This window comes from Falco biarmicus, chromosome 2 (genome assembly GCF_023638135.1).
Source record: "Falco biarmicus isolate bFalBia1 chromosome 2, bFalBia1.pri, whole genome shotgun sequence".
NCBI classification, from domain to species: Eukaryota; Metazoa; Chordata; class Aves; order Falconiformes; family Falconidae; genus Falco; species Falco biarmicus.
This window is the reverse complement of record NC_079289.1, coordinates 44,701,874-44,723,615: the sequence shown is the minus strand read 5'-3', so window position 1 is coordinate 44,723,615 and position 21,742 is coordinate 44,701,874. Positions and strand designations below refer to the sequence as shown.

Below are 21,742 nucleotides of genomic sequence, written 5' to 3'. Positions count from 1 at the left end.
TTTTACACAGCTGAAAAAAAGCTTTGTGAATAGGAAAATCACGTGTTAGGTTCCTGGCAGGCTTTATTAATGGCAAGCTAATGAAACAGAGCACCACAGAGAATACTGGTGTACAGCTTTAAAGGGCAGGCACAAAAAGCATGAGACAAAAGCACTGACTAATAAAGGCTGAAGCTTTATTAAAAAGCCTTTTCTAGCAGGGAGCCATCCTGACCTGCCTTCCAGTTCTGTTTCAGCCAGGATTTGAGTGGATGGTGAACAGCATAAGGATGTGACAACAGTACTGCAGAGAGAGGCATTGCTGAGAACTGCCTCTGAGTACCAGCTGGAGGCAGGGATGAAGCTGCCCCTCTCCTTTGTACCAGCAGGCAGGAGCAGTGAGACGAGGGAAGCCACGTGCAGCTGTACCCCTTCATGTTTTATTTCCATGGGCTGGGCAGGCATCCAAGGCAGCCCACTGGGTTGCAGGGACCTCAGGCTGAACCCTTTCTAACTCACCAAATGCTCTGGAAGCTGCCAAACTCAACAACAGAGTTTAGACCCCTAAAACCAAAATGAAGTTTGCAAAACCGACACAGGCACTTTTAGGATACAGATGGGGAAAACCTGTTTCAGATGCCCAGACCAGCAATCAGTTGAGCCCACACCACCACAAGAAGCCCAGTTCACTAGATGAGGATAGAAAGGCAGGAATAGTTAGATGCGAGGAAAAAAAAAAAACACACAACCAATTGTTTTTCATCCAATTGACTTGCAGCCCAGAAAGCCAACCATGTCCTGGGCTGCATCAAAAGAAGTATGACCAGCAGATTGAGGGAGGTGATTCTCCCCCTCTACTCAGCTTTCATGAGACCCCATCTGGAGTACTGTATTCAGCTCTAGGGCCCCCAGCATAAGGACATGGACTTGTTGGAGCAAGTCCAGAGGAGAGACATGGAGATGATCAGAGGGCTGGAGCACCTCTCCTGTGAGAAAAAGCTGTGAGTATTGGGGTTGTTTAGCCTGGAGAAGCAAAGCCTACAGGGAGACCTTGTAGCAGCCTTCCAGTACCTCAAGGGGGCCTACAAGAAAGGTGGAGAGGGACTTTTTACAAGGGCACGTAGGGATAGGACAAGTGGGAATAGCTTAAAACTGAAAGAGGGTAAATGTAGATTAGACATCAGGAAGAAATTCTTTCCTGTGCGGGTGGTGAGACACTGGCACAGGCTGCCCAGAGAAGCCGTGGCTGCCCCATCCCTGGCAGTGCTCAAGGCCAGGCTGGATGGGGCTTTGAGCAACCTGGTCTGGTGGAAGGTGTCCCTGCCAGCAGAAAAAAATGTAACACTTGTTTACAATTTTTAACTTAAGTATGGGATGTACAGACCTGTTTTGCTAAGGATCCTGCTGGTTTTTGTAATGTCAACTGACATCAGTCACAGCCTGAATTTACCAAAGAAAGGGCATTATTAGTCTTAGAGTTTTGGCAGGGAAAGGAGGTTGTTGAGGGACATACTGGTTTGCATCCTGTTTGGAGAAATTCATGAAGGGGATTATAAAGTTCAGGTTTGAGTTTAGTTTCACTACTGAAGACTGAAAGAATAATATCAACTATATTACTATAGTACATAGAGACTGTATGGCCCTTCCAGCAGCTCTGGAGAAAAGGGTGTACATACCAAAAGGTGGATGCGATATAAAGAAGGTACAGTTACAAATGTAAATGCAGAAGAGAAAAAAGAGAAAGTGATTTGTAGACTGCAGTTACAATACTTTCTTCCTTTTTTATTTTTATTCCCAAAATACTTGGTGTAATTACTAAAGTAAAACAAAGGCCTGCTCGTAGCACAATCTGTAATAAGCTGTGAGTCATGATCTGTGCCTTATCTCAATACAATTGACTCTTATCCATGGAACAAGTAGCAAACTTGTGGTATCAGCTGCATAAGGGTTTGGGGGTTCTTCCTGTAAGGGACCTGACACTGCCTGCTGCAAAGGCAGGTGGGCCTTCGGGGCAGGCTGCGCTCTGTTCAGTGATGGACTGCTTTCGAGGTCTGTGTGGATCCCTTGTCTCCAGCCTCAGAAGTATCCCAGAAGTCAGAATACTCCTGGGAGCAGTCTGATGTGCATATGCTGGGTACAGCAAGTCCCTGAGGGTGCTCTGAAGAGCAACAGAGGACAGCAACAGTGGGGTAATCCATCCTTCAGCTCACAGAGGGTAAGCTCGGAGGAGTGTTGTGCTGCTGAGGCAAGTGGCATTGAGTCAAACTGAAATCTTCCCCTGACACCCAGGGGAAGCCTGGAAGTATGTCAATATGTAGGATTTTCTCCGTAGCACATTCGTCTGCCCTGTGGATGGAGCTGGTGATTCGTACTGCTCCTAGATGACCCTTGCCAAGCCATGTGCACAAGGGGATCCCTCATCTTCCTTGTACACAAGTTAAACCTGTTTCTCCCCCTCCTCTCAAACATTTAAGGTGGAAGATGTTGCCTTTGATCTTACGAAGATTTGGGTATAGCCTGTGCAGGGTGTCCCTCTCCACCTTGTCTTTACTCTAGTACCAATCTGTTTAGATCAGCAGAACCAGTCTGTTTGCCCATGACGTATATAAGACCTTGTCAGGATTTGACAAATGAACTACTTGTGTCATGTATGTTGATGGTTTTGTCTTTATCATGGCACATAGGGTGTGCTTAATGTGGGGGTTACTGACAATAGCCAGGGTAAGTGTGTCAGAGGAAGTTACCAGGAATCATCACTGGGCAGTCACAGGCAGTTTTGCCTTCTTGAGGAAGAGATTTTTGTAACCTTGGCACTCATAGCTGGTGAGAAGTAACTGAGTTACTTCTCAACGCTTTGAGAAGTAACTGTTCTTTACTCCATCATCTTTTTTAGCAGGAGAACTTACCATTGCCTTTATAAATAAGAGTTTTTCCTTTTGTTGTTTGTCTTTACATCAAGGTCCAGTGGCCGGATGAATTGGGGTCGCTTTTTTTTAAGTTGATTTGTGTATGAATAGAAGAAGACACTCACTGTTCCAGACGTGTTCTTGCTTTCAAATGGGGGAAAGCATCAGATCCAAGAACCAGCCTGAATCAGCTGAATAGATGGGATCTACTAGAACGGCTCATCTTTCAGTATGCCAGGGATAATACCCACTTAGGCTGTTATTATTATAATTTTTAATATTAGCGTTCTGTTTTCCTTTTGTAATAGATCTTCATTCTGTGATGAAATTTGGCTCTGACTCAAAACCAGGAGGTTTCTGCATGAAAATATTTAACATCGTTGATTATAAAAATCCCGAAGTGAATTCATAGCTTGCTTGATTGTTAGCTTATTTTAGAGTAGAAGAACTAAATATTTGTGGCTTAAATATTTCCAACTTAATGTTTTTACACACTTAGTAAAGACTATAATCTAGAGATGGAGAGAATGCATTTAGAGCTGCTTAGGTACCATAAAAAGATTGCTTGTTAGATCTGTATATGGAATAATTGCTTTGGGTCAAGTGAGATTTGAAGTAGCTTGGCAAATGTTTTTTATTGAGATTGGTTTTCTGTACTACAGCACATAACAGCATGTGTATGCCTGTAGAGAAGCTCTGCTGCGGTGCAGTGCCATGGAGGTACTTAGCTGAGGAGCTGAGAGCTATGCTTTGTCATACTACCAGGTTATCGATGGGCATTTCCTTCCTTGCTCTGCCTATTGAAAATTACTTGAAAAAACATTTGTAAAGAGTAGTTATTAATGATGTACTGTCAAAAAGGAAAGATATATCAAATGAGCTTCTCCAGGGATCTGTCTTTGGCCTAGCATTATTCAAAAATTCTATTACCCTCTTTGATGATGGAAATAAGGAATATAACTGCAAAAATAGCAGATGGCACCAGTCTAGAATACATTTAGACCAACCAGCTTTGAAAGAGTTGGTCTAATGCATAGAAGTTATTTTGCAAAGTCAGAAAATTGTTTTTAATTAGCATGAAAAAAAAATTAAAAATATAACAATGGGGAAGGCTATCTAATGTGCTAATTTTGAATAATGAATTGTTGTAGCCCTTGCTGGCTGTAACAGGGCAACCATAGAAATGAGGGGCTCTCTATTGACCTGTAAGTAACCTATCTGTAACCATGCAGAATGCAGAAAGTCAAGCGTTGAAAGTCTGTGTTTAGCATACGGCACTGCCTTCTGAGAAGTGGTATGGAAAAAAATGCAAAGATCATTGTAGAGAGCAAACAACAATGCTAAGGCTTTTTCTTTAAAAGCTGACTTATAACAGAAAGAGGCAAGGTTATAAGAAAAAGGCAAGGTCTGCCTAGTCTAGAAGAAGGTAGACAAGTAGGGGGAAATGACAGTCTTTGAGCGTGCAGAAAATTGTTTGGAAAATGGTGGTGACCAGTTTTTCTTCATGTCCATTGAGGATGACACAAGAGAGGAATGGTGTAGCTTAAAGTTGTATGTTGGGAAGAAATGTCCTCTCAATATAAGCAGTGGTTACCTGTGGAGATAGTAACATTTTTTGTCACGGGTGACTTTGCATAGTGCAAAGCAACAGGTTGATTTTGTACAGCCACCTTGTAAGAAATGAGAGTAGAACTTTTTTTAATGTTCTGTTCAAACTGGACATGTCTGTGCTTTCTAGCATGGTTTGTACTTTAAAACTAAGAATTGACATAAGAAAAGGAAACAAATCCTGTGATGTCCGTGACCAAGTTGTGTGATGTGTATTAGCAATTGGATGTGCAGGTCATCTTTAGCCACGTATGTAACTGTCCCTTTGTCCTTCTCCAACAGTCTCCAAACGTCCACAACTACCCAGATATGGAAGCTGTACCTTTGTTATTAAACAACATGAAGGCAGACCCAGTGGAGGATTCATTATCTACAGACCATTTCCAAACGCAGACTGAACCAGTGGACTTGTCAATAAACAAAGCCAGGTCGTCCCCTACAGCAGCTTCATCTTCACCGGTTTCTATGACAGCATCAGCCTCCTCCCCTTCTTCTACTTCTACTTCTTCATCTTCTAGTCGGCCAGCTTCATCACCCACAGTAATAACATCAGTATCCTCAGCAGCATCTGTACCATCAGTATTAACTCCAGGTCCTCTTGTAGCTTCTGCATCTGGTGTTGGAGGCCAGCAATTTTTGCACATTATCCATCCAGTACCACCTTCAAGCCCCATGAACTTACAGTCCAACAAAATGAGTCATGTGCACCGTATCCCCGTGGTGGTACAGTCAGTACCTGTTGTCTATACAGCTGTGAGATCACCTGGGAATATGAACAACACTATAGTCGTACCATTGTTGGAGGATGGGAGAAGCCACGTCAAAGGTAAGGTGGAACCAGTTTTGTGCATCTATGGCATCTCTAAAACTATTTTTGTATGAGGAAAATGTAACAACATTATAAAGCTGTTAGTTTCCAAACTTACTATGCTGTTTGCTGAAAAGGCATATAACTTACACTATTGAGAGAACCTTTAAAAGTCTTATTCCAGATGCTCTTAAAAATAAATATTTTTGTAAAGGTTGATGTCAGCAGTGGTGTTAGGTGCTTGGACAACTCATGGCAAGTTTTGTCCTGAGAGGAATATATCCTTCCCAGAAGCTGAAGAAGTTAGGCAATGGAATAGTGGTGATATATAAAACATCACAGATGAAATGGACATGGAAAACTCACCAGGTGATACAGATTTGGCAAGGGAAGGAATACCGGAAAGATTGTTACCACACAAAGGGAAAGCAGTCGTCGTCAGTCTGTAGGAACGTGCAGAGGAAAGACTGTAGGACCAAAAAGTGGTAGCACGTGCAGAGAGGTAGGTTTTATTAAGCTCAAGGAGTGGCAGTGCAAATCGAATTAGGTTTCTTCTTCCAAATTAAACAGCAGAAGGGAAGAGTGTGTATGTTGGGAATGAGTTTTGCAGACACAGGACCTGAGAGGCACATGGAGGTGTGAAGGGAGGAAGAAAGCACATGCCAGAAGGACAGATACACTCTTGGAGAGGTGTCCAAAGAACATAGAAAGGGGAGCTGGAAAGCAAGAAAAAATGAGAACATAACAGTTACTGAGGAAGCGAAAACTTGTTAAGAGATGGTGACATGATAGGTGGAAGAAGAAAACAGATGTGTCCGGACACTCTGAAAAGCATGACTTTATAAAAAAAGGCATTAGTGGCAGAGATGGGAATGTGAGGAAAGAAATGAGACAGACTCATTTCAAGGTTCATTGCATGTGAGTGAATAAAATATGGCTAATTCTCCCCTGAAAAGGAGGTATTGCTTGAGGTGGAAAGGGAGGGTACTGACAGATTACCTTACTTTTAGGGTATATGAGAGCACAGGACATTTAGTAATACATCTTTATAACACCTCTTATGTACCTAATTGCATAATGAACAGGTCTCTACAAGCCAAAGACCTTTTTTCATTCAATTTTCACAGCTGTTATTGATATACTTGCGACTGTGTATTATTGTACAGGACTGCAGTGATGAGTCATTCTGACATTTAGTAGCATCCTGTTGTCCACAACTCTTTGGTTCTCCTTCTGTTCCCTCAGTACCCTAGTGTAGACTGTGCCCTCTCAACAGGCTTGGGTGTAGGAAACAAGCTCACAACTGATCTGGATTTTGGTTTTAAGAATCAAAATGATGGTTTAGGAAGTTTTATTGCACTTCATACAGTGATGTAATTGTAGGACTTTGTGCTGTTATGTCAAGAAACGATGAATGAAAGCAGAACTTTTCACCATGTTGTCTGGGGGGGAAAAAACCCTAAGTTTTAGTCTGGATTTTGATTTTGGAGCTTTGAGCTGCACCAGAATTTTTCCCGTTTGTTTTCTTTTCAAAGGTGCTAGTTGGCTCTGGTATAGTCTCCTCTATAGGAAGCACCTCCTGATCTTGTAAAACTGGAACTTTGCTACCCCAGTTTTGTCAACAAAATTCCAGAATTTAATGCGCCATAGGGATTTCAGCCCATGAGCTCCAGGCCTCCTGAGCTGCCCTGACAATATCACCTTTGTGCTGTTATTGGCAGAGATCATTAACCAGCCCTGTAGCACCTATTAATGTACAGCTAAAGAAAAAGAAGGGATTAAGCGTTGTTTAGTTTATTTTTTGTCATCAATTGTACCCGTTTTGCTATTACTAATTCTTTCCATATAAATATTCAGGTTATTTTGAATAAGTACAATAGAAGAATAATGGGCAAGAATCCACTCTAGGTAGTCATTTTTGTCAGCTTTTTCTGGAGTGTGTTTTTCTTTCTTTCATGTAAAAAAATGTAAATATTAATATGCAATGATATTGCACAAATTTAAGTGATTAAATAGTTTTCATATGTGTGCAGAGTGACTTCCCTTCAGTGGTCAGCTCTTGTGCTGAAGAAAAGAAATGAAGGTCAAATTGAATTGGTTGCTAATCCTCTACCAGCTGAAGGAAAAACGCAGGTTTGAAATCATCCAGAGTCACAACTATCAACTTTTACATGAACATTGATCATTTTCAGATACAAAAAAATATGCATGCTGAAAAAAAGTCAAACCACAGATAGCATAAGCAGCATTTGTCACATAATCTCTGTGCTGTTACTGTTTTGGTGCTAAATTAGTCACCATGTTGATGATCCAGGGGTGTGGTTGGGAAGCACTTAAAGTTATATTTTACATTAGCCTGTATCCAAGTCCTTTTCAACTTGAATAAACTTAGGCACTTCCCTGAACACGGATACTTTCAATGCTAAAATTAATGAAAATTACATCAGACTTAAGATCAGATCTCTCCTACTTTTCTAGATATAGGTACTTAGCGGAAAAATGCAAGAAACAGGATATGGAGAAAGTTTTTTTTTTCCCCCTTATTCCCGATTTTATTTTCCTCATGCTGAGTTTTCCTCTTCCTTCCAGGTTTGACTAGAACCATTTCATTTTAAATTTTATTGCAACAACTTCTCAGACCACCACCATCCTGCTAATCCTGCCTCCAGGCATTTTGCTCTGGTGGCTTTCTGCTTCCTCTGGCGCTTCCTGTTACACCTTCCTCTCTCTTGGACAAAACTGTCCTCCTGGTGGATCCTTTTCTAGGTAGTTTAAGCAAATACTTCTTTCTTCCTGTTATGGTTGAATTCCCTCTTCCCTTCAGCACCAGAAATCACTACCTCCTTTTCTGTTTCCCCCTCTCTTTTTATTTTTCCATTTTTTCTAGTCCTTCCCATCTTGCCGATTGTTCTTTGAGTGCCAGTTTCAGCAGCTCTGCTTCATCTCTCCCTCCTTGTCATCTGTTAATCTTTCTAACCCATGCTGTCGTCTCCTCCTCTGTGGCTGCACATCTTTCTGCATGGCTTCATTCATCCTGGCGTTCTCCATCACACCTTCCTTCAGGAGAGTCTGGGAACTCCTTTTCTGCCTCCCAAAGTGCTGCTTGTTTCTGCTGTCCATCCTGCCTCCTCTCTCCTATTTTTTACATGCAACGTTTCCTGTTAAATCAAACCCTTTCTGCAGCATTGAAAACCAAATGGGTTTGCAGAGAATTAGCCTGTGTATGTATGAGCTGCCGGCAGCATCCAGTCAGGTCCTGTTCCACGTGCTACACCGAGGGGGACATCAGGAGCCAGGAGTATCATGCTACAAAAGCACTCTTCTGTCAGACTGATTCTTTTTGCAAAATAAAACCCTTTCAGTTCACCTAGTGTAAATCAAAATCAGGATCGAAGCATTTTTAGGAATTTATTAACAACACATAATTAGAAGGTAATCAGTGGACACTATGTCCAGTATCAGTAATAAAACACTAGCCATTTACAAAACCTTACTAAATTCCTGCAGATATCTAACACTGTTCTGTAATCCCACCACACTCACATACGTGTGCGCGTGCACCCAGAGTGACACGCAGACTCCTGCCAGCTGTGGATCTTCCCCTCCTGACATCCCTGATGCACGCACTGGCGAGGAGGCCCTCCAGGGAGATGCCCAAAGTGGGGGTCTCTGTGTGCTGCCCCCACACTGCCAGCCCAGATGTGTGGGTTGCCCCCTCAACCTAATGCTTGCGGTATTTCGCATGTGCAAAGTGTGGTAATGTGTTACGGCTCTTGGGGCACAGAGGGGATGGGAGCCGGGCACAAGTACCTGTGGGCACTGCGTGTCTGGGCTGCACCCCCTGCCACCCCCTACCACCTGGCAAAGAGACAAAGTTCTCTCCCTTTCTTGGTCATCGCTGTTGTCCTGTCATCCGAAGCCTTCAAAAGCCCTTGGAGGTTTTTTCTGCATGGAGTAGGTGACGAGTACTAGACATTATTATACAACAAAGTATTCCAAAGTATTAAAATCCCATGAAAAACTCTTTTTTTCACCTTTTTTTCTGCCTGTTCAGCAGTGGTGAGGATTGCTAAGAGGTGTAATTAGAGGCACAGCAAGTAGCAGCACCTATAGATAAGGTTCCCTGATGGTTTCTGTTAAAACCCTGTCTTCAGCTGCTCAAAGTCTGAGTGTATGTTAATCATTTAGGCTGACATTTTACATGCCACATGCCTGCCTCAGGCTATTTCTTTTTTCTTTCTTTTTGAGGAAACTTTCAAGAAAAAAAAACTATTCCACACTTCCTGACACTGAACATAGAGAAAAATGTAGCATTTTCCATGTTGAAAAACTTATTCCAGCTTTTTTGGGGGGATAAATTATAGAGCTGTGTTTTGTGCCGTGAGCCTCAAGTTTGGTTTGGACTGTTGTTCTTTTTTTTGTCTTTATAGGCACTTGCAGAAACCAAGCCAAGTTTGGAGATCTGAATAAAATATAAATCCTCTTAAAGGGTAAAGCAAAAAAACCAATTGTGTCTGGGAAGAGGCAAGGAGGAGGTTGGAAAGGGCTGGGCAGCAGGGAGCGGGGCAAGGTGGAAGTGGGGTGGGGAGAAAAGAAGAGGTGGGAAGATGGCAATGGTTGTATGAACATGTTCAGGAGGAAAAGTGGGAAAGGACTGGAAGCAGAGGAAGGGGGAAAAAGTAAAAGGGTAGAAAAGAGATCTGGGGAGGGTGAAAGAGAGCAAGGAGAGGCTCAACCAGGAGTGAAAGGGCCCACTGTGGCAGCAACAGGTTCCCCTACAAACTCTGCTCCCATTAACCTGAGTGTTTCCACTGCTTTGCTTTCAGAAGATATCCACAAATACTGCTGGCAAATTGTGTCCTTCTAGTAGCAGGTTTTCGCAAAGATAATACCCTTTAAAATTGTTTTCTGTAGTTCAAAAGCGTTACTCCATTGAAGGGCCTTTAAGAAGCTCCCTACTGATGATGATGCACCAAGGACCTGTGCAACTTCTGTAATTCTGGAGTTTGGGGTTCTCACTCTTACAGGTTTAAAAGTTTTCGGGAGACACAACCACCTGCAAAATCTAGCAGTCAGAACACTATGAATTTAAATTTGCCACTGAACTTAAATCTGCTTCCCATGTATGTAAATATCCATAAAGCCGTTGGTGTGGACTATTTTTGTTACTGTGTCTACTAGAAATACAGATTGTATCTTTCAGTTTACACATGCCATATTCCTCACCGTGGATACATTAATAAGTAGTAAATGCAATACCTTTTGCTACAGATTTTTTTGGAACTTAAAAACAGGTAAACTAGATAATATCACTGCCCTTGGTTGCTTTTTTTTTTTTTTTTTTAAAGTACAGCCTGTTATTTCTGCCCACTGTAAAGTTTACTGCACAAAAGTAAACTCAATTTGTAGTACAAAGTTAGAAATGTAGAGAACCATTTCAAAGGTCAGTTTATATGGTCTGTTTGTATAAATTATGGAAGAGACTCTTAATTAAAACCACTAGTGTTGCTTTTTTTTATTTCATGTGAAATGATTATCCTTTCTGCATTTTAGTAGATGATTATTTTGGGTTGGAGTTGCATTGAAACAGAGAGTTTCTACTTTAACTGCAAGTTTTTTTTGTTGTTACGCACAAAGATTTTTTGTGGCTGTATATATTCCAGCCTGTCCACCTCCCCCCTCCTATTCCCCAAAATGCTGACTCTTTCTCCCCCTGTTTGATTGGTTTGTCTGGAAGAAATATTAGTGGTTCTTGGAAAGGAGAACCAGGTTGGCAATGGATAGCCAGGAAGAGAAGCAAGCAGAGGAGAGGCTTGCATTCAGGGTGGGACCTGTGCTACTGGAGATGGTGCCTACATTTAAGAACTAGAGTAAACAGTAATTCTTGCCAGAATGGAGAGTTAAAATACAGGTTACAAGACGTGCTGTGGTATTTGAAATTGAGAAGGAGTTTGCTTGAAGATAAAGTGTCTTAGGTTAGCTATGGGGAAACCCATAAACAGTCTTCTACTTAAATCTCCAGAAAAGTTGTGTTTCTGGTGACTCACTGGTGATATGCTTGGGTTTTTTCACTATAGAAGCACATAGTCTTCTAAGATTTATCGACGGTGGATTTAGCATTGTGCTATGCTTTTGACTAGGAGCATGTTTGAGGAAGGGAAAGAGGTAAATGTGTATTCCAAGTCCATTTGTGAAGTCCAGTGTAAAGAGCATGAGGAGGTCTATTTCGACATATCCTGAGTCTCTGCACCTTTTGGAAGCTGTAAATTCCTTGTCTTCCACACCAAGAATGCCTCTGGTCCATCACCTCTGTACTCTCACCAGGGCTGAGCTTTGATCTAGTTGCTTTTATCCCACAGGTTAGGATCCAGCAGAAACATAGGCATAAAACTTCTAATTTATTTTATCCTTGCCTGGGTTTTACTGTACCTTAGACCAACCTGCTGGAAGCTTTCTAGTGTCTAAAATATCTCTACACTGTTGCAGCACATAAGTTGCAATCTGCTACTGTTTTGCAGTGGCTTTGCAATATTGTATTTAATATTAAATATATTCTGTCCTTACTGTTTCCCCTGTTTATTTTTGGTGGTAGGGTATTTGTATATTGGATGCTCAGTGAGAGATAAATCTCAGTAGTGTCAGTAGTGTGGGTTTTGTGTAGGTGAGGTCTCATGGCATTCAAATAGCTTAGAAAGAGAAAAGTCCTTTGCTTAAAAAAAAAAAAAAAAGTGTGTTTATGTATACAACCCAATGAGAGAGATGCTTAAATATGTTTGTATATTACATCCATGCAATCACTCTCACCTCTGTATTTCTCCACACAGCTATTCTTTTACAGGTTTATGGCTAACTATTTGACTGGTGAAATGATTTTAAATATTGCCTTTGATTGGATCATAGCAATTAATATTCCCTGGTAGATTAGTTACACTGTGCATTCAGTGACAATTCCCATTCTTTGTGAACCATAGCTATGCTGGATGCAGTTAACTGTTCTAGCCATATAGTCCCATAAAATCTCAATAAAATCTGAAAACTGTGGAGTATGGGTAATCTTGCTATAAATTGTAATAAAAATTACCCCTGTAGACTCTATATTCTGACCATTACGTTCATGGATACTGCTGCTTTGTACATAAAGTTTTATGAAATAAATTGACCAATTCTGCTGCCCCTATCAGACACCAAAGCTGTTTTGATTGAAAATCTGATAGGTGTGGTTAGAGCATTTTCCAATGCAGAAAAAGCTTAAAATGAACTTTAGATAGGAAGAAAAATGCCATATATGTGCTTTGTATACTATGGACCAGCTTAGAAAGAGAATCATGAATACCATCATTCCCATGCATTTGTTAAGTCCATAAAGCCAGGATTTGGTTTCCTAAAACCCATTAAGTAAACCTGAGTATAACACTTAGTCTCTGAGGGCGTAATTTCAAATAGCTCCTGTACATCTGTGTCTGGAAGTATTTCTTCCACCTTTAACATGCAGTGGTGACTGTGACATTCTCCTTTGACGTTCTCCTGCTGGGAAAATCCACTCTGGGCTCCTGTTCTCTAAAAGAAACTGCCAAGAAGGAGAATGTTCGGTTGTTTCAGGCATCAGGCTACGGTGTGAGGCTGAGGTTCCACGGTTGTAAAACCTGTTTTCCAAGAGTAACCAGGAAGGATGGAGATGAGTCGGTCCCTCTGCTTGGTGCTTGATCCACCCAGGTGGATCTGTTTACTCTATTTTTTTTTATCAGAGGTATTTGAAGTGGTGGCAGTTTAAGAAAGAGCAAAAGAAGTCACTGCTGGTCAGCAGTTTTCTTTTTGCAGTATTTCAGGTACCACACTGCTGTATGCCAGTTGTAGAGACTGAAGTTATGGATTAGACACTACAGTATTCATGACTGTTGGCAGATTATTTGTTTTAATGAGGATTTATCTGTCCTCCTGTTAATTACTTCTCTTCCAAATTTGCCCACTAGGGCCCTGAGGCCCCCAAAGGTAATTTTCTTCAGCATTGCTGCTGAGGCACCTCTTTGGCTTTAAGTGGATGGTGGCAGGTGGAGAAGGAGCAGGAGCAAGCAAGGCCACGCAGTGCTGTTGCTGTTGTTCCATCTTCAGGCACTTACTGAGATCCCCAAGACACTTCTGCTCCTTTCCCAGAAAACCAAGGCATGACTCACATGGCAAAGGCTACTTTCCTCCCCTTCCCAGCAAGGACCAGGTCCACAGCAGCTTGGGGGGGCGCTGAGCCACTTCCCTCTGCCAGAGCTGGTGCCCCAGTGCCCAACAAGAGGAGGGATGAGGGCTCACCCTACTGAATTCCCCATGCAGTCCATGGAGGCAGGTGGGCTCATCACCCCTGAAGGCACCCATTTCCCTGTGCTGGCTTTTATGGGAATGTTGGGGTGGTTCTATACACAGTGCAGGTTCCTTGAAGACAGGAGGTGAGAAGCTCTTCTCTCCCGTCCCGGTGTCACCCAGCTCCTGAGGTCCAGGACTCAGAGATGATGAGGACTGATGGAAACATACTGTTAGGTGCTGTTGAGTCACGGGGTTATCGTGAGTGGCAGATTATTAATAGTTTCACACTAATTCTTTCAGAGTGTTTCTGATGCTGGCAGATTAATAGCATGTTGTGCTAAGGCATGAGCGCCGTATAATTTTCTTAACCATATTTTCCAATACCATCCTTCTAGGAGTTTGGCAGAAGATGTCACTTTGTTACTTCTGTCCTTCATGCTCTGCAGACACATGGACACACACGTGTGTAACAGTAGTACTGAGATTCTTGTAAATGTTAATTTTGGTGTGTGGGATAGTGTTTGGTTTTCCATTCCTAATGGAGGGAAATGCAAAGCAACTGTTGCTTACAGCAGTCTTTTACCTGCTGTATGCCAGCATGCACTGGAGGCAACTGGAGAGGAATTTGTAAGAAGGACACTTGGCAACAGCAAACATGACTCTTTCTGGTTTATTTGAGGTACCTCATATTTCTGCGTAATTTAAGCTTCCATTGCAATTAAAAAAAACAAAAAACAACCCTGTGGCTATGTTTGCAAGAAGAAACACGTCACCTGGGTGTGAATCAGAGCTAGCAAGGCCAGAGGGGCCTCCCTGTCATCCAGGCTGACATCTCACCTAGCACAGGTCTTGGGATTACTCTCCCCGCTGCAGACCTGTGTAACCCTGCTTGTGGGTAGATGTCAGGGCCACTTGGAAATCCCATCATGAGCAATCATTTTGAATAACAGGTTGAATATTAGGCATCCTTCAGAGAAGGCGGGGTGGGGAGTTTAATATGTGAAACCATTCTGAATTTGGAAATGCTTTAAAAAAGCAGCAATAAATTTTTAATTATTGTTAGAGAGCAGCTACGCATGATTCAGTCTTTTATTAGGATGTGGTGTATCGGCAGGCTTACATGTATGTATGTTTACAAAGTTATTAGCAGAGAAATTAATTTAATGCAGAAAACTGAAATTTTAAGATAAACTGAGCCAGAGGTTTCAGTATTTCAGGATGCTGAATTTTTTTCTCTCTGCTTTCACACCAGCAAGCATCATCTCATAATGAGTCGTTTCAGCAACAGTTAATACTACATGGCTCAGCTATAAAGAGAGGCAAAACTCTTGACGGTTACTTAGTTTTCTGCTGCTCTTAAATATTTAATTCATCTTTAACCCAAGGGGCTCATATTTGCCTTTAAATCAAAGGTAGCGTGTAGATGTGAAATTACTTCCAATGGGTCTTCGTGAGCCTACTGCATGGATGAGTTTTCATCTCTTTCACTCACAGGAAATCTGACTGGAGAAAATAAATCAGGTTGCAGTAACTGAAAACTGCCAGCGGTGATAGCAGTATGTTAGTGTATGGCCCTTTCCACACTGAGAAGGGCCCAGATTCAGCCTACCTACAGGCATCCAACCGCAGGATTTGTGATGGCCCTTGCCTTACCTGACCAGGTTGGAGCATGAGCTGCATATCCCTAAATAATTGCTGCAAAGAAGTGGAGTGATTAGGACATATTTGGGTGGAGCCTCTGACAGACGGGGATAGCATTTACCCAACAGCCTAATAATTAATACCAGCACATGTGTGAGAAGTGAGAGGAGGTGTGCTGGGCTCTCGCCAGCCTGGAGAGATTTAAATCTGCAGTCCCCCCTTCCCAGGAGATGCTCCAATGTGGACTGGAGCAGCAGTTTAGAGAGTGGAGAAGGAGAAAAATACCCAGATGTTGTGGTCCTGTGCTCAGGATATTCCCCTGGGAAGGTGGAGGCTGCATCTTGTTCTGAGGGGTTTGTCTGTCCTTAGCAGCCAGCAGGCTGGATTCTTCCTGAAGATTTTGCTTCTATGGCTTGCTTAGTCCTGGATCATAGCAAAACTGACACGGTCATCTGCCAGAAGGTACAAATTCAGTCGGTGCTCATTAGAAAGCTGCTGTACAAGTTTAAATCTGTTCCAGCATTGCAGAAGGGGCACTTTTGTCCTGAGAAACAGGATCAGCTATTGTTTGGCTCCCACAGCCAGCATAAATTTTAAAGCCAAAACCATTTTTTTAGTTCAATAGAAATGGAAGCAAGCTTATATCTGATCCATATCAGATTTTTTCCTACTGGCAACTGACAGCTGGCAGATAAAATATTAATGATGGTAGACCAAGTTCTGGAGTATTTACAGGCTGGTGTGTGCCTTACGTGAGACCCATTTGCACATCTTACCTTAAAACAAGTGCAGAGTGAATTCACTTATAAAGCCCAAAGGGAAACTCCTTTTTGGTACAGTTTGGCAAAGGGGCTATTGAGAAGTGATTGCATGTATGCACATGCATCAAGAGCGACTCCGTGAACCTTCTTCAGCAAAAAGGATCATTGTTTCTTGAGGCTCACAAGGATGGAAAGTGGCGTGGCTGCTTGCAGCCTTCAGCACTTGCAGACATTCTTAAACAACTTCCCTGGCTCACCAGTCTTTTCAGCATGCAGCGCTAACAGCTTGCTTCTGTAGCTCCTGTGCACTTTTTCAATGACACCTTTGTCCGACGAAAGCAGTCTCTGACTTGTTTCTTTTTGCTTGCCTTGCCTTAGCCTCATTCATACTTCACGAAACCACTGGATAGCTCTGTTGGACAAATCTTGCCTTTCAAGAGAAGTAGCAAGGGCAAGAAAACCAGCTCATTTTTAGGGCCTGAGCTTTGTTAATGAAATGTGTGTGCCTGTGATAGGGAGGACTCAATTTAGTGACCCAGGTGTGTACCTTCCAGACCTGTGGTCCTAAGTTCAAGGAAAACCTTGATCATCAGAGCAAGGTACAGCACAAAGGGAAGTTAAAATGCACTGGCATGTTCTGTTGGCTCTCCTCCACCTTGCTTGCCGATTGCATTCCATTACTCACTTGTCCTCCACCTTTTTAATCTTACTTACTAAATTATCTCTTGCCTGCATCTCTTCATTCTTTCTGGTTTGATGTTCATTAGGCCAGCAATTACTCTTAATTCAGTGTTTATGAACTAGGGCTGTTATTTATAAACCTTGGTGCCATCAGTTCTACAGTTGTTCATAGATGTCCAAGAGAAAGTCAAAGCTGTTGACGTAAGTGGGAGTCATGAACCCTGAATGTATAAAACTCCTGGTACTGCAGTTTGCACACTGTAGTGAGTGTGAGGAGGAGATATCTGTTAGGCTTTTGGCCAGTTGGTTATTCACATGGCTTATTTCAGAGAGGAGAATAGCTTTAAAGGCTGTTCTTCACCACAGCAGCAGCAGACATGCTGATGAGAAAATGGGGCAGTTCACACCAGCTGGCAGTGGTGAACTTCAGCCTCCTGGTTAGTCACCTTGGCTCTCCAGTGCCTTGGCCACCCAAGTCTGAAAGCTGAGAAGAGGTCACAAATAGAGAGGGAGACAAAAAAGGGTGTATATGTGGGCCGACATTAAAAATTAAGGGAATAATCCCTAAGCCATTCTCTAATTCAGTTATTGTCTTTAGTTAGGTTCACTGCAAAGGTGTAACAAAAAATGTCCTTGGATAGCCTGCCTTTGAATTTGCCCACTGGTATGTTTCCATTCCTGGCCTTATGTTCTCACCATGCTCACGGCTCACGGCACCTCATGAAGTGCTCAAACATTGGCATCTGGTGGGGCAAACTGTGTGCAGTGGGCCACATTATCCCTAGTTGCAAAAGCACAACCCCGCTAGCAGCTTCGTGGCTGTGTTAGTAGGCAGAGTAGGATTTCCCTTGCAGAGCGGAAACAAAAAGAAGGTAATTGAGAGTTTTCATCCTCGCGCATTCCTCTGGTAAATTAAAACCACCACCAAGTACCACAGGAGTCTCAATCTTCAGAGCTGTCAATCTGCAGTAATAATGAAACAACATTATGTCTTATAAGGAACAAAAATGTGTAAGGTTTTTCATAGGCATTTGTGCTGTCTCCTTTTATGTAGGTGTGTTCACACTTAAGTGATCAGAATTGGTGCGTAATAACTGTATTACAGACTAAATTATGTAACAACTTTTGTGATTTCAAGTTAGGCTTAGGTTTAAACATTAAGTTTCTCAGCTAGCTACTTAAAACTTGCTGTAGTGCAAGTCAGATTAAGCCATTGTTAATGCAAACTATCGCATACATAGCTTTTTGCTAACGATTTTAAATTTATTTGCAAACTTTAGCTTTCACAAAAGCAACGTGTATAGCAGCATTTAAATATTGGGCAGATACAAACATACAACTACTAGTAACAAGATTCACTTTAAGAAGAACTGAAGAAATAATGAAATAAGTAATAATAATCTCATACGTAAAGTTGCTTGTAAGAAAGAACACAGAGAACAGAGCAGAAGTGTACTTCTTTCCAAATAGTTTTCTGGGGCTAAATCAGCTGACTAGATGGCTCAACTGTTCTTAAATCGAATACTAGATTATCCTTAATGCTCAGGTACACATGGAATACCATCATGGGTAGGTCATGATTTTAAGAAGCACAGTCAGAAAAGGTACCCATACTACCTAAAACAATTAAAAATTTTGGACGCTTTCAAAGTTGCTGTACATTTGTCTCATGCAGGTCATTGTTTGTTGTCAACAGTTTTTACTTTGATAAGCAAAAGGTGTTTTATCATACATGACGAAATAATAAGCAGTCTGCGTGTAGCTGGTATTAGTGAGGCACCTAAACTGCACTAGTAAAAGCTAGTAAAAGTTGCATTGTGCATCTGTAAATGCACTGTGCTTCCAGAAGGGGTGGTTGCATCAGCTTACTGAACATTTTTTAATAGTACTTTCTTTATGAAGTTCATTAACATAAAAAAAAAATGAAGCTGAAGGGTAGTTATAATCACTCACTGTTCTTTTACTCAGAGGTGGTTCACAGCTAAGACATAAATTAAAATTTAAGATCAACTTTCCCTCGAGTCACCGCTCGTTTGGAGAATGATTTCTTTTCAAGAGCTGAGCTATCCATCAGTGCTACTCTTACAGCTGCACAGCTCCCAAAGTATCTACAACCCTCCCATTTTTCAGCGTAACTCAGTCCCTTTTCTAGAGTCAGTGAACATGGTAACATAAGAAACGTGGCAAAAGATATAACTGTGACGTTTGGAGCTGCTCTCTAGCTGTAGGCCCGCTGATCTGTTCATGAACTCTGAAGGGAGCCTGTGATACCTGTGTCCAGGGATGTGGTTAGCCGGAGCTGGGTAGGAATGACAGCTGCCTTTGTTGAAAAGCATGTTGTAAGACCCAGAGAGTGTCCTGTCCCTGACACTGCAGTACAAGAGAGCACAAGCTAACAAACTGCAACAGTTACCTCTTTAAATGAATAATCTTGGATTCCCCTGTTTCACCTGACCAAGTAAAATAAACACATTATTAAACAAATCTCTTTGCTTGTCTTTCCCCTTACCACACCTCCCTTGCAGCCTCAGGCATCTCTCCAGTGTTGCTCTCTACTCCAGCTGCTTTTGGTGTCTCTCAGCACTTACTAATCCTGTGTGGTATTTCATGAGTAAGGAGGAATGTCTGTTTCTCTACATCACCTCTGAAGTTTGTCTCTCTGTCTGTCCCCAGGCACAGGCAACCCCTAATTCCTCTTGGGGAGTATCTCAGGCCACAGTTGTGCCCCATAGTTCCCCCCCCGCCCCATGCCCATCCTTTGGTTTCCTACCCCTGCCTGTATGTGGGTTGTGTTTTTTCTTCCCTTTGGAAGGCAGCAGCCTGGATAAGAGGGACGGACGGCAGGTAGCCCACTCGCTGCTCTCCTTTCCTGTCTCTCTGGCACAAAATGTAACTCTGGTGGGCCGACCTTGGCTGGCTGCCAGGTGCCCACCCAGCCACTCTCACACTCCCCCTCCTCAACAGAACCGGGGGAGAAAATGAGGTGGAAGAGCTCATGAGATGAGATGAGAACAGGGAGATCGGTTACCATCACAGGCAAAATGGACTCAACATGGGGAAAATTAATTTAATTTATTGCTAATTAAACATAGATTAGGATGGTGAGAACCACCACCCCTCAGCCCCCTTTTCCCAGGCTCAGTGTCACCCCTTCATTTCCAGCCTGTCTCCCTCCCTGTCCTGGAGCAGCCAGGGGGCTGTGGAGCTGTGGAGTGGGGGCTGGGGTCAGTCCCTACATCTCCTCTCTGCCCTCTTTCCCCCCCCCCCCCCCCCCCCCCCCCCCCGCAAGCTGCTCCCACCCAGCCTGGGTCCCGCCAGCCGTAGCTCCATCAGGAGAGCCTGCTGTGCCTTGGGCGCTCCCGGGGCTCCACCACAGAGCATCTCCTCCCCACCTTCTCCTCTCACCTCGGTGTCTGCAGGGCTGCTTTGCACACTTTCTTCCTCACTCTGCCTGTGTGGCAATTTTTTTTCCCTTTCTTAAACCAGCTGGAACCTCTCACAGGTGCCCTGCAGGCCCCACTGCCGGCGCCCGGGCACCTGCACTATTGCCGTACAGGATGGATGCTGTAAGCTATGGATGGGCAAAATAATGCTGCAATTCCTCGTCTTCAAATGTTCATAAGACCTGAGACTATATGACTTTTCAAAAAAAATCTAAGCCTACCCAACATCAGCCATCAGTTTATCAGCTGAAAGTTAGCTGCCTGTGCCAGGTTACGTGCAGCTTTGCTATGTGTACCATGGAGGGAAGGCTCCTTCACAGGTTGACACGAGTGTTGAATTGAGTCAGAAATAGGACACCTGGGGTTTTTGAGATGCCTAAGTTTTAGTTGACTGGAATGACATGGGTCCTAGCCTGGTATCTTATGATGAACATTTGGAATCAAAGATTGCTCCTGACATTTTGCTGTAAAATTTACTCTCTAGTGTGCAGTGTTGTATGAAGCAGATGTAGCCCTTTCTCTTCACTTTCTGAAGGCAGGCAGAGTAAGTAACTCGAGGGTGAACTGAGTTTTTGCTGTGTGTTACATGTGCAGTCTTGTTTCAGGTGCGCTGAATGCATTGGTGTTGCCTGTGTGTGTTCACAGGCGCGTGTGCTACTGGAAGAGCCGTCGCCTGGCTGTAGCACTGCTAGGTGACTTTGCCAGTGCATCACCTGATTTGGGACGCTCAGCACAAGCGGTGCCATCCGACCCGAGCAAGCAGATGTGTTGTGCACCCTGATGTTGTTCTGGGACGAGATTAATTTCAGCACGCTCATATTAATCCATTATATGTCTCTTTCCAGCACAAATGGACCCCCGAGGCCTATCTCCCAGACAAATTAAAAGTGACAGTGATGATGACGACCTGCCAAATGTGACCTTAGATAGCGTTAATGAAACTGGATCTACAGCGCTCTCCATAGCCAGAGCAGTACAAGAGTAAGTATCACATTCCCAGAGCAAGATGAGTGTTGCCGAGGCATCCCCGGGCCGATGGAGGCACTGGCCCTCGGCAATACTGCAGGGGTGTCCCCCCAGCTGCGGGCTGGCACACTTGCCAGCATCTCTTCTGTGTAGCTTTGTTCCCTTTAGGAAGAGATGGCTGTATCTCTTGTCTCTCTCTGATTCTCTTTTCCTGTCCCTCTCTCCGCCCTCATTATTAGTTAAAGTTTCAAATTGAAGTTGTTTCTTCCCCTTTATTTACTTGCAAAACTTGCAGTGTTTTTATATCTTCTCCAAAGGGAGACCAGGTTAGAATTTCACTCAAAAAACTTGAATTTTTTTCTTGACTGAAAGCAGCATCAACAGGTTCATTTTAGTTGCTGATAAATAGGAACTACCTACATTTCTCCTGAAGGACAGTGTCATTGAAAGTAGTGAGGGGCTTTAAACAGTTTTTCCATTGCTGTTATTTTCCTGGGTGCTTTCACTCACTGGATGGACAAATAAGTTCTTAATTTAATGTCTGTCTGCTTGTTTGAAAAAAAAGAAAGTTTATCATGAACATTAGCAATTCTGTAGATGCATGAGCTTGCTCAGTCACTGTAGCAGCTGGAAGGGAACCAACTGTGAGGTAAATAA

At 42.9% G+C, this 21,742-nt stretch overlaps 1 protein-coding gene across 8 annotated transcripts in view; it reads left to right on the top strand.

Annotated features, from left to right (window-relative positions):
* Positions 1-21,742, top strand: part of KLF12 (KLF transcription factor 12) — a 249,805-nt gene that overhangs the window by 153,915 nt on the left and 74,148 nt on the right. For all 8 annotated transcript variants that reach the window (XM_056329628.1, XM_056329626.1, XM_056329625.1 and 5 more), the window contains 2 exons: positions 4,776-5,319; positions 20,965-21,100. In XM_056329628.1, coding sequence (XP_056185603.1) covers positions 4,776-5,319; positions 20,965-21,100 — 680 coding nt within the window. The remainder of the gene's footprint in view (positions 1-4,775; positions 5,320-20,964; positions 21,101-21,742) is intronic.